This window comes from Ornithodoros turicata, chromosome 2 (genome assembly GCF_037126465.1).
Source record: "Ornithodoros turicata isolate Travis chromosome 2, ASM3712646v1, whole genome shotgun sequence".
Taxonomy (NCBI): domain Eukaryota; kingdom Metazoa; phylum Arthropoda; class Arachnida; order Ixodida; family Argasidae; genus Ornithodoros; species Ornithodoros turicata.
In genome coordinates, this window is record NC_088202.1 from 11,771,050 (window position 1) to 11,784,302 (window position 13,253).

Here is a 13,253-nt window from a genome sequence, read left to right on the forward strand (position 1 = left end):
AAAAAAACAGGGAAAGAGAAATAATTAAAAATTTTCACAAAATGACCCTCGTACATAACTACTCCATCTATGTTTTTTTTTTCTTTTTTTCTCTGTGCCTCTCTGTGCTCCGTATATAGTTTTTCGCGCATGATATCCGGAGAGGCTGCTGCTATGCTGTAAGCACCTAAACTTAGTGTAATAATTAACATGATGTCATTCTCTGCACTTGTCTCCACTATTATTTCTCAATTATCATATTACTTACAGTGTAGTTTATCAAAATGCACGTTCACACCAGATCGCTATAACTACTTGTTGAGGTTCATGAGTCACAAGAACTGCTCGAATGTGAATGTACTTGCTAACGTCGACAGGAGCAGCACTACATCAAGCAAGGGTAAAAACAATGCCTGAAAACCTGGTTTCATTCCGAATTCTTCATTATTGGTGTGAGCGTGGGGGGGGGCAGCTTTATTGTATTTAGTGGTCAAGAGCCCTCGGGACACAGAATAGCTGACTGCAAGCCATGCACATGCGGCCCGCGTGTGTGAGAGCCCTGATTGCACTGATCTAAGCATTGCTTCATCTTTTAGTGTTGCTTGTTTAGCGTTATCTCCAAATCTGGTATTTAGTTCTGCTCCAAAATCTCTGGTCCAAAGAAGTCGCGTTTGATCAAATCATTGCCACTCGCATCGCCACACCACTCGCAGGCGCCAAATTGTCCATATCTTCCATTTGATTTAGTAATAACTCTGGATATAAACGTGATATCGAAGATGTCATCACTTAATTACGTAGTCTGTATATTCATGCCTAATAGCTATGAGTCCGCGGCCCATACCTGGTTCCCTTGCTAGAGCCCGCGAAGTAGCGTTTGGTCAAATCATTCATTTTCAAGCGACCAAAGAACAAACAGGAGACAAGATCACACACAAGTCGCTCTGTTGTTGTTTCGTGTTTGTTCTTTGGTCGCTTGTGGATTTACACCAACCTGCCCTATTTATATACTTCAGACATTTTGGTAAATCGTCGCCCAAGTGGCACTCACTGTCGCCAATTTGTCAGTTTCCTTTATTTTAGCGTGTAATAACTCTTGATACCAATTTGATGCTGACGGTATCATCATAAAATTACGTAGTCTGTGTATCGTCTGCGGACCGTAGCTGCTGTCTTTGCTGCACTCTTAGAACTCGCATTTAGTCAATTTGTCGTCCAGAAGGCTATCACAGGCGCCAACCTGCCAATTTCATCCGGCAATCTTCCGATATCTGGAAAGTCTCATGCTCGTTCCCACAGTTATACATCATGTCTTGTTCTATATCTTACGTGAATGCTCCCGGGCGTGTTATCGGTGTTGTTATCAGGTCGGGGCGCGAAAAGGGAATTGTTCGCCTCAGATATGTCCTCCTCTCCCTGCCCAGATCTGTTCCTCCTCACGTACTCACCCACCACCCTGTAAACTTAGCTTCCTTGCGTAGTCCTCTGCTATCAGGTCAAGCCGGGTTTCAGAGGGAGTGTCCCTGAATGCTGCTCTTGATGCTCAAGAGGTCGGTGTAGGTGCTCGGATTGCAAAAAGTAATTTCTATAGTGAATTACCACGGCGTGTCCCATCTCGCTCCACGCGATGTCTTGTCTTGCCCCGAGGGTTGGGGCAAGATGAGACAATCTGCATTTTTGAATTTGTTGTTTTGTGCTTATTTTAGACCCGGCTACGTCCGTTCTGATTTACAGATCAGAAGCTCTAGACCTCTGAGAGTGCGCCTATGGCTGGTTTTTTGAAAAACGCAAAAAATAATTCCATTCTATATTCTATATCCAATTGCAAATTTCTGTCTCACCCCACCTTCCCCTATTGCTCTAATAAAATGACCACTCACTTAGGCGATGCCGTAGCACAAACGTTTCTGGTGACTATAGGCAGGGCACAGGGTAAGACAGCGGGATAGGTATAGAATTAGGAATTCCCGGAGTTTTCATTTGGAAAAATTGGAAAATAACGGGGAGTGTTTGCCGGAGTTTCCAATCTGCAGAGAATTTGGAGTTCTTCGGAGGTTCCCTGAAAGGTACCCTGGTTGTTGGTAGAACACGATAAGATAATCGGCGAAACCGCACAGAGTTCGGGCAGAATTCACAATATCGAAATATTTAGAAAATTATTTAGTTAAATAAATAAATATTTACTATTTAAATAATATTTAATAGTGTTTGAAGTAACTAAATTATTATATATTATACAATATAATATATAATTGTACTCCTATAAATATATATTATAGATAATTAATAAATAACCACAATTAAATAAATTGGTTTAAAATAGTTAATTAATGCTTAATAATAGTGAAATAAATGATTTATCCAATCTAGTGCTTATCCTGTTTTCTGTACTAATGCGTCTCTGACACATAATTTGACAAGAAGCCTGGAGCAAGTAAGACACGTGAAATTCAACGTCAGCAGGAAGAAAACAACAACAACAACAACAGAAACGACATATTGATAAATCAATGCAAGACATTCGAACAGGCGATTCAGAGCGCCTTACTTTAAAAACTTTATACAGTTTGCAATGCCTCTGTTGTTACAAAGCTCGATTTGTCTTTTTCCCACAAGCTGTAACGGGGAAGTGACAAGAGTTGACCACTCAAAGTGAAAAGAAAACATCTGTGAAGTACTACAGTAGGTGCCGCACTTTAAACGAAAGCCTCATCCAGAGTTATCCACACACACGCGTACACAGATTAGAGCACAGCGACTCCAACCTTGTCCTCTCTTGTGTTGCATCAGTCTCTTTTTGGGTGCTATGCCTGCGTGCGTTCTTATCAAGACAGCAGCACGCTGCTTTCAGGTGGCGGCATTACGGCATTTCCTATGCCTATGGTGTCACGAGGGTAATAGAGTCAACACCCTGAACATATGTACCGTAGTGACGCAAACGGGAGCGTCGCTGTCGCGAGGCACGTGGTCTGATAAAAGTTATAAACACCGTTTAAATGCGATTTCTGCGTCACCTAAAATGTGAGCCTAAGAGGCCTTGAAATTATCGACAAAGCAGCTCCTAAGCAGGGGGGGGGGGGGGGATATGTTTAATGGTAACAAAGAGGAACGAGGGTCGAGGGTCCTAAGCAGGGGTCGAAACCGGAACTCAACCGTAACCGAAAACCGCAAAAAGATAACGTTATTTTTCAACGACCCGAACCCGAACCGTAAACATTTTTCTCTCCCCTTGAACGAACCAGAACTGAACCGAAAAAATATGATACGGTGACCGGTTCGCCAGACGGTAAAACCGCCTACACCTTCCAACTTGACTGCCGCGCACCAGCTCCCGGCATCACTCGGAATCTTTCTTAATATCATGGAGCAGACAAATTGAGTTGAGTTGAGTTGATAAGAAAAGAAAAAGAAAAAAAAAGGAGAAATAGGCACTCATTACGAGAGCCGGCTACTCCAAATGAACCAAGAAGTGTTGACTCCATGCACTTCCTACAGCCTCACCTCCAAAATGTTCACGACATCCCTGTACATTTTTGTGACTCGGTGTAAAGAAAGAAAAAAAGGAGATGTGCTAAACGACAGCTACACTTTGCATAGTGGTGATGGTGGTAGTGGTGGTGAAGAAAGGGCTCGCCGTCTTGGGCCTAACTTGGCATTGTTGTCCGGCGACGTGAATTTTAATAGGTCACTGTGACATCCACAAGCAATGCAGACCTCTAGCGACCACGGGAAAGAGGTTGGCGTGTCGTCCAGAGCATGGAGCAAGGAAACACAGGAGCGGCCTCTCGCCCTCTTTTCAACAGGGAGCAGTGTTCCGGCCTGCGCATGGGACACTGGGATACTCCTATCTACCACGTGACCGCTTTTTTCTCTCTTTTTCTTTAGAAACTGGCGATAGCCTTTTTTAATGGAGTTCAATGGTATGCTGTACCCCATTTCCCAGCACTTTTCGGTACACTCAAGGGTGGTCTGCTGTGAACTGCATGGTTCTTTGTACCTATGAAGTGTAGAGGCGAGGGTGTAAGAGGAAGGAAGGAGGAGCAAGACACCGCCGGAACCTGATATTACCTCTCACATATGGTACACTGATTAGCACAGCACACGTAAACCGGTTCGAACCGATTAATATCGAAAGGGTTATCGATTAATGTCGAAAGGGTTAAGAACCTCCAGGTTCAACTTCCCACAGGTTCAAAATCCCAAATCGGCAACAGTCTAACGCTGGCACCGCCTACAATGCTATGGGGGACTGTATTCAACAAACTTGAACTGGATCTTGCTGGCTTGGTCTCACTACAGCACAATAGAGAGTGTTTGAGTTAAATCCCCTGGCCAAATAATCCGCGAACGGGTGCACCAGTCCGAGAACTTCCTTTGTTAGAAGTATCTGTCCGATTCCACCTATACAAGCTGAGCACTGTGTGAATGAGTGGGATGGCGCTCATTATTTAAATAAAAATTCATATGCGTTTGGTGAAAAACATAACTTCTAAAGCACGGCACCGTCGGTATTAAAATGGGTACTACTCCTTTTGGGACCTTCAGTGGACACCTTTTAGAGAAAAACCTGCCACCGAAGCAGGTTATTTGTTCCAGTAATTATTTGGTTTCAGTTTAGATATCTTTGTCGCGGCTGGTCGCGGGGAAGCGCAATTGACGCTCTTCCATTCCCTGATCCGCCAATGCATTACGTATTTACAACAATACTTGCACCAATGAATTACGTCCTTTTTCGCTTCGCCGCCACCAGCCCAAAATATGTGACCAAAATATGTAAACCGAAACCATGAATTAATTACTGCAACAAACGACCCATTTCGGTGGCAGATATTTCTCTAAAAGGTGTCCACTGAAGGTCCCAAAAGGGGTAGTACCCATTTTAATGCCGACGGCGCCATGCTTTAGAAGTTATGTTTTTCACTAAACTTTAGCTAACTAAACTTTTATTTTATAAAAACTAAATTTTTATTTAAATAATGAGCGCTTCCCACTCATTCACACGGTGCGCAGCTTCTAGGTGATATCGGACAGATACTTGCAAAAAAGAAATTTCTTCGATTGGTGCACCCGTTCGCGAATTATTTTGCCCGGGGATTTAAGTGAAACACCCTGTATATAGGTATCTCGTCACCATGAACTAGCCAACGTCACTTCGCTTTGTGTTGCTCCGGCGCGTCCACTCTGCTAAGCCTAAACGTCACTAAAATGTGCATTCGCTAAAACGACTTGGATGAACATCGAAAACACGCGAAGCTGGCAAGTTCCTCATATATCGTACTTTGAAACACCGTCATTCTCAGACCTCGCAGATATCCGCTTTGATTTTGCAGTTTGTGATTTGGTATTGTGTATTTTGAAATCTGGGATTTTGAACGCTGGGATATCGTGACATACCCAGATACGCATATAAAACACTTTTTTTTTTAATCTCGTCCTAGCGCCGCGACGCAACAGTGGCTCTGAGCGGCGTACAGACATGGACAGATAGAGAGAGTGAGTACAGGGGGTTAGTATGTGTCCTTGGCCGGATTCAGGGAGAACTGAGCAGACATTCGTCTGGAAAGTCTTCCGGAAAACCCAGGGAAAACCTCAGACAGCACAGTCGGAGCGGGGATTCGAACACGCGCCACTTTTCAGTCTCGGCGTATGAAAGAAACTCTAGCTCCGTTTAGAAAAATGGGAGGTTTCTTCCTTTAGAATTCTGACATCTGGAACCGCATATTTCGTTTTTTTAATAAAACGCCTAGTTGCTTTCTTTTTTGTTGTTGTTGTTGTTGTTGCTTTGACTATCCATGCAATATCCTTACAATACCTCCTCCGCGAGGTATCCTCAGGAAGCTCTAGAATTTTCGGGACGGCGCGATTATATAAGCATATCATGTTAAAGAAGTACAGTCGTCGGCTTCTTCAGTAACGTGTGCAACGGAGAGGCTACATCGCAGAGATTAGGTCCTTGCCAAACATTTTCGAAGTAGAATGAGGCATTCAAGGATTTTCAGCACTTACATTCAATTTGATGGTTACGGCATTTGTTTTTTCGTCAGGTTTGACGGCCGCGAGAAACGTAAACAGAGACCCTCTGTTTACAAACATGCGACGTAACGAGAAGCCCGGTTCGAGGTTATATTTTGGTATGGTTGGCAAGAAGCGGGAAAAACGCGTCGGCTGATAGGCCGTAAAGGCTGATAAGAGTGATAGGTGCCAACCAGTATGCTTTGCGCGGCGGTGAAACGTAATCGATGACGTTGCTTGCTATGATCGGTGCAGGTCGCCTATATATTCTCGGACAGAATGTTCACCTAGCAGCATAATTCACCTGCAAAAAGGCACTTCTCTCGGAACTTTTTAATATAAAAATTGCAACGCTTAAAAAGAAAACTTGTATAACACTTTGGATACACGTACGCGAACTCGTGCGTAGTGGTCGTGTACTCGCAGCACACGACCGCACATAGTCGTAAGCCATGCCACTTCTAACGTTCTTCTTCACTTGTAAAATTTTGTAATGCAGGTTCACATGGATGCAAATAGTGTAAATCGGTTGCATTCCACAGTCTCCCTTCCGGTTGCCTTTCCCTTCTCTTTTTTGTTACTTTGCATTAAACATATCCCCCCCCCCACACACACACATACTCAATTTTTCGCGAATCGGGCACAAGGCACGTATTCCCTACCACTAAACTTGACGGAACCTACGTAGATGCTAAACTTCGTGGCTTCATTTACGTACTTTGTAATATGCCTTAGAGTGACGTTCCAACAATTTATTTCAAGCGGCATTGCACGCGGATCTGTGGCAAAGCAGTTCAGATGCTTGCTAGGCGTTTTCAGACATATGTCGGCACAGTTCCCTTAGAAGTCGGTCCAGGACGCACATTGCCATGGGCGTCAGTCCTGACGTTGCCCACCTCTGTGAGGCTGACAACGACGACTCCTGTCACAAGCACCATCAGCACCACCAGATGCTTACTAGCAGTCAACTGTGGAAATAAAGTTTGCAATAATACCATTGTTTTCGAAATGTTCAATTTTTCTCCTAGAAGAAACTCGAATAGGTGTCCGTGCTTCGAAATGTCCAAGAGCTGTAGTCATGTCCCGAGAAGTGAAGGGTGTGTCCTATTTTTACTGGGCACAACAAGTCGATGTGCGAGCGAGGTCTACAGAAACCATGTGAAAGTATTTGAAGTCTTCAAGCCTCGGCTAAACAATGCCGAGGCATCCGGATAGTCGAGACATGAGTGTATTCAATGTTCAATTCAGTGAACTCAGTGAGTGTCAATGAGAGTTCTATGTTTTAAACACGACGGTACGGAACTCTAATGAGCTCCTCAGTTGATTTGCTCCTGCACCGTACCTATAATGGTAACAACATACACATGGCGATGGTGATATGTATGACAGGTAATTCGCCGCCACTATGTTTTACAAATATGGTTACTCACTTATAGGAAACCATGTTGTCACTTGGGTAGGTGTCAAAGGAAGCGGATGACCTCAGCCTCTCTACAAACAACAAAAGAGAACACAATAAATTAACTTCTCAGTAGGTGGCTTCTCATCCTTTAACTATAGAAGTCTACGAATCTTCGAAGTTTCCAATGCGATTGGCAAGTGATGTTTTTGCGCACCTCACCACACTTACAAGTGACTCAAAGACAAACTGCGAAAATCGTTTGGCGATGGAACTTGGTGCCATTAGAGGGCGTTAGGGGACCGTTGATATCGTGGCTTCCAAAGTACCGTATCTACAGCACCTAATGGACGAATAAGATTGTGAGATGGACAGCTGCCATTAGCTCCGGCATGTACGATTATTTCACGGTAACGTTACCAACGTTCTACTAACACTCTCTATTAACCCCGAAATGACGCAATTAAAGATGCTGTATGGGCCATATCCGAGAAAACGGCTGGACGGCCCCCTTCAAGCCCGAGTTCCGCAAGTCCACGTAATTCGACACACACTTCCAAACAGATCCGCGTTCATCCGCGTTGAGGACGACACAGAAAGCCTGCTTTCCCTTGTATAGCTAGACTAGTGTGACTTGTGAAAGGAAATGTGGTCCCAAGCAGCCCGACGATATTGCACAATAGGAACAATCCGGGGTAGTTGGTACAGGTTTACGATCACGAATAGCAGCACGAAGACAAGGACAGGGTAGAAGTAGACAGGACAACTGCAGACCCTCAACGCCAATATTGGTCCAATTGGCCCAATTTGGACCAATATGGGCTGCCCATATTGGCAAGCCCATTTTGACCATATTGCGCCAATATTTTCGTGATAACGCCAATGGGGAGTCCGTGTAATAATAAAGCATTATCCGGTTTAGTATCCACCACAGATATTACTTCTCTCTTCTTTTTGCTTTTTCATTTCCGCGGATCTTCTTATTCGTCCACATTGCATAGCATTACAAAAACAGCACCGCATCGTCGCAAAAACGAAGACCAGGTGCTATGCCCGTCTTCGTGTTGCCAACTGTAGGTTGGGACAAACGAAAGCTTGCCCACATCACAATTCAAAAATAGTACTGCTCTCGCCCTAAAAACGAAAAGCACACTCTAAAGACCGCTTCAGAAGACTTCACCGCATAGCACGCTGTGCGCCAACCAATGCCAAGAATGATAGGATTATCGCTTCTGATTCGAAGACAGAGGTGGGCGTACGCCTTTTTGTGGCAATTTGGATACATGAAAATTGCCACAAAAAGGCGTACGTCCCCCTCTCTCTTCGAATCAGAAGCGATAATCCTATCAATCTTGGCATTGGTTGGCGCACAGCGTGCTATGCGGTGAAGTTCTGTTTTTAGAGTGCAGGATCAACCCGTGCTAGGCAGGTAGTCCCACGGAACTGCCAATGCCAGACATCCCTCAGGAACCTTCATTGAGATCGCTATAGTATATGTGCAAAAAAATTCCAACCCGCTCCGAGAGTACAAAGGAGCGAAACACTTTCGTGACGGTGACGGACATACGCCTCAGCAGCTGACACTGCCTGCAGTAAATTGAACGCATCTAGCTTTACAGAAGAGCCATCCCTTCCTATCGAGCATTGTGTTTTTTACTTGACCTGCCGGAATTCCGTTATCATTATAGGAACCAGCGACATTTTACCCCGTATGAAACTTTCGATTCGACTGCCTCGCATGCGCATTAGTTGTAGGACGCGTGATTTCGCTCAAACGACCACGTTCGCTCTGAGTCGGTTCGACGGATTCGCATTGGCATCGCGAAGCAAGATCGCGGCTGCTTCCAGAAAGTGAAAAGTTGAGTTGTTGAGTTCTAGTGAATGTTACTCGTACAATGGGATTGCCACGTATGTTGACTGTTTCGCACAATGTGTATCATCTGCGGGAAGTTGTTAGATGTAACGCGTATTGGGCATTTCACACGCTTCAACTTCCAATCTTGCCGTGCTGCTTGCGCATTTGTGCAACACGGGTACGTACCATTTTCTGCGTTTTCTGTCACACGTGCGGTGTACAAGGGCAATATGGGGCCGATATTGCCAGGACTTTCCCAATATTGGCTCAAACTGGGGAATATGCGGCCCATATTGCCCAGTTTCAGCCAATATGGGGGAAGTCTTGCGAAACGGGTCCCATATTGGATCCGTATCGCAAATGGCCAGGCAATATGGGCCCAATATTGTGTACTGATTGGGGTCAAGCGTTACGTATTGGCCCATCCTCCGGCCTTCAGTTGAAGTTCTATAGGCATTCGACGATGAACCATGGAACTAGTGATGTCGCGAACCTTTCGAAGTTTGAGTTCACAAAATTCGAACTTTTCTTTCGGAGAAGTTCGACTTCGACTGCGCATGCGCGCAGATCTCGTTACCAGCGGAAGCATATGTTTTACGACTCGAAAAGCCGCAAAGTACTTGTGTTTTGACGCATGGCGATAAATTATCACGTTCTATATTTTTCTGTGTGCTATAGCATACTGAGTCAAAGCATACTGTGTCAGCATACCAAGCTGTGTCAGACTGTCAGTATAGCATACTTATTACGCTAGAAAGGTGGATTGAGAACCTGAAAAGGAATAAATCTGATGCGAGTCACCTGGCGCGGCTGAGACACGCCTCGGGACAAGCAACCGTGTTTTCCTGATCGTTTATCTTCATAACATGTGATTTCAAAGTATTCCGAAGCAGACGCAGGCAGACGACATAAGGAGTAGGTTGGATAGATACGGATGCATGATTATTGCAATCTTCATTCGCACTTCCTGTGGTAGGGGTTACAAGACCTGTTGTTTTCAGTAAACTTTCCGTAGGTGCTAGTGAACAGCGACTGTGTGGCGTCGTTCTTTCTCAATGGTGTGTCATGTTTCACAAACAGCGTTTTATTAGAAAGGTCAAGTCTGCGATCCTTTCCGAACCTAGGAGAATCCAATGGCGGATCCAAGAGGGGGGGGGGATGGACGGTCGCCCCGCAAAACGTCATTGTATATATTGGATTTCCCTGTCTCCCCTCCACCACTATGCACTCTGACATAGGAATCGCCTCTCCCAAACCGAGGATCCGCCCATCGGTGAATCTAGCTTGAGATTCGAAAGTTCTTCTAACCTCGCGAATTAGCGGGTTTCGACTGCGAACTTAGGGTTCGCGAGAAGTTCGCTACGTCACTTCGTGGAACACTCATGCGTGATAGCTGTGAAGTCGCCCGCGAGTAGAAGCTGTCTATCAGCGTATTTCAGACACAGTAGAGCTTCATATTAGGACACACATCGTACTCTTCTTGAGTCTAAAATTTCATATTCCTGTCGCACTCTGACCTAGAAGTTCATGTCGTGCAGACCGCCTACTCAGCCAGCGGGGAATATAGACCTGTCCTGTTTGTAAACGAATGACGTCATAGTGTTCGACAGCGCCACCAATTTGGTAGAATTGAACTACGCTGGAAGCTACGGGCGAACAAGGTCGCGCCATAAAGCCTTGAGGGGATTACGATGGTCCCTGAAAAGGACGCGACCTTAGGTCATACTTTTCTTTCAGTGGGAGGCAGCGAAGAAGTGCCCATTCGTGGAACCCACTCCTCCCTTTCCGATTTGTTTCGCTTTCAGTCTGTCTACCAACGTCATGACAACGTTTCTCGGGTAGAGGTCTATTGCCCGCACATGGAGAATAGAGCATGCGAGAAAGTAGCGAACGGGGGGATGGGGGAGGGGGAATCCAATTCATACGTTTTGTTAACGCAAATGCTTTACGTGTTTGCGTTAAAAGCGTAGAAGGGTGCTCATGCTACGTTGTCTCGGACGAGTGCTTTCGCAACAGAACCAGTATACAAGGAACAGCTTGCAGCATGCGAACGCATTACGATTTGAGCCAGAGGCCTCCCTCTGCCTCCAGAAGCCTCATCCAATCACAGGCGTTCTTTTTTCTTTTTCCTTTTATTTTCTCGTGCGTGGGCGGAGTTGGCTTGTAGGACTTGACTTGTCCCGAAGTACAGTGAGCAAAGCACAAACACAACTGTTCATAGTGATGACTACGGGTTGGATTTTTCATCGCAACATGCTATACTCCTCTCCTCCCGGTAGTAATTTGGTAAAAAGTATAATGATGACTCTCACGTTGATGAAGGTGTCTGACATTGTGCAATCAACCAAGCAGCGTCATATGTAGAGGCTAGATTCATAATTAGGACAAACACAATATTTGTGTCTCCACCAACGTCCACACAACGATCTTCGAGGATCAGCAGAAAAGTCAGCAAGTGCAGGTGTCGGAATTGAAACCACATGACCAACCACCACCATGAAGCCACATGAAACCACGCATGTCCGGCAATCAGAAAAATTATGGATTCGACTCCTGACACCGAAACCCGCTGTCACTCCGTCAAACGACGAAACAAGCAGCGGGAAGTAAGCAGCGCTTTGACTGGTCCCTTCTACTGAGGTGAGGTGGTGTGAGGTGAGGTGTACCTGATGTAAAGACTGCAACTGTATGTAACTGTAGTACTCAGGATGGATCATATGAACTGCAAAGCAAAACGTGTTCCAAATGTTCCATGTGACAATTGCAGGAACCTTGTCGTCACCAGGTCACCAGTAAGGCCGCATCCGCACATGCGGTAAAAGCGCGCGGTAACGCGTATGCGGAGCGAAAAATTCTTGGGGCGGTGCGGGAGAAGCCGCCTCCGCGCTCCGCTTTTCCTCGACCGCGCGAGGTACGCATTTTTAGCGCCATGCCGCGCATCTTCGTCCAGTGAGGTGGTTAACAGGGATTGCGTCACAATCAAATTTTCTTCCGGCACTTCACGCAGTCGGCAGCACGTTGACAGCGTCGTCAGCGTGGATATCTCGAGAGCCGCGGTAACCGCACAGACGGTAGCGGTTGCTGGGCGGCAAGCACTCCCTCTTGCCCCTCAGCGGAAGGCCGCAGGCGGTTTCCGTACTTGTGTACCGCGTGTGGGTACGGGCCCTAAACGCGATATTTCCCTGCAGACGATAAATGAACGCAGCGTCATGACGTATGAGGAATATTACGTATATTGCACACGTGACAAGCGTATGCATGCCAAATGATTGCCAATTGCCCACTGACGCTAGGCCAGCCAATGCCTGTATTAACCTTCACCTTTCTCAGTCCACATTGCTTCTGATTGTTGTCGTGCTGTTACGTATTTGCGTTCGACAAAACAGAAACGAAGAGAAAAGAGAAGAAAAACACTGTCTGCTACTTCACAAACACCCTCACCTGAGAAGGTGTGCCATCAAACAGACCACAAAACAACGGAACTATTCATTTTTTATTTATTAGAGGTATTGACAAGAAAGTGTCAGCATCAGACTCGTAACGAAACGCCACCGTAGTGAAGAATCGTCCACAAGGCACCGAGCAACACTCGATATGATTTTTCGGCTCTCGCTCTCCTTAGGAGTTGTCCTGGAGCAACGACGTGCCACAGGAGAGCGAAATTGCAAGTACAGACGGTAACATCCCAATGGTCGTGCTGGCGGTAGTGGTGTTATTTACCTAGTTTGTGCAGTTGCGAATTTGGGAACATATTCCGCGTGTGTAGGGAAAGGTTGGTCTTGTGTTCCGGACCGACTTTACAGGGAGCTGTTCCGACATTTGCCTCAGAGGGAATCTGGAAAACCCAGGGAGAACACTCACACTATGGAATACGCTATGAAAGTAGGCCAGTCATTCGCGCAGTCCTTCAGCTTTCCCCTTTCTCCTCGTGCACGTAGAACGATCTCATTGGATCACTCTCAGATAAGGTACCACAACAACTGCATGTGAGGTCCACGTTGCGTCATC

At 45.7% G+C, this 13,253-nt stretch overlaps 1 protein-coding gene and 1 long non-coding RNA gene across 4 annotated transcripts in view; one reads left to right on the top strand and one right to left on the bottom strand.

The window, feature by feature from the left end:
• Nucleotides 1-13,253, bottom strand: part of LOC135385201 (neprilysin-1-like) — a 142,235-nt gene that overhangs the window by 88,295 nt on the left and 40,687 nt on the right. For all 3 annotated transcript variants that reach the window (XM_064614398.1, XM_064614397.1, XM_064614400.1), the window contains exon 2: nt 7,422-7,482. In XM_064614398.1, the coding sequence (XP_064470468.1) occupies nt 7,422-7,482 (61 nt within the window). The remainder of the gene's footprint in view (nt 1-7,421; nt 7,483-13,253) is intronic.
• Nucleotides 1-13,253, top strand: part of LOC135385202 (uncharacterized) — a 62,622-nt gene that overhangs the window by 7,119 nt on the left and 42,250 nt on the right. The gene's annotated exons all lie outside the window — the stretch shown is intronic.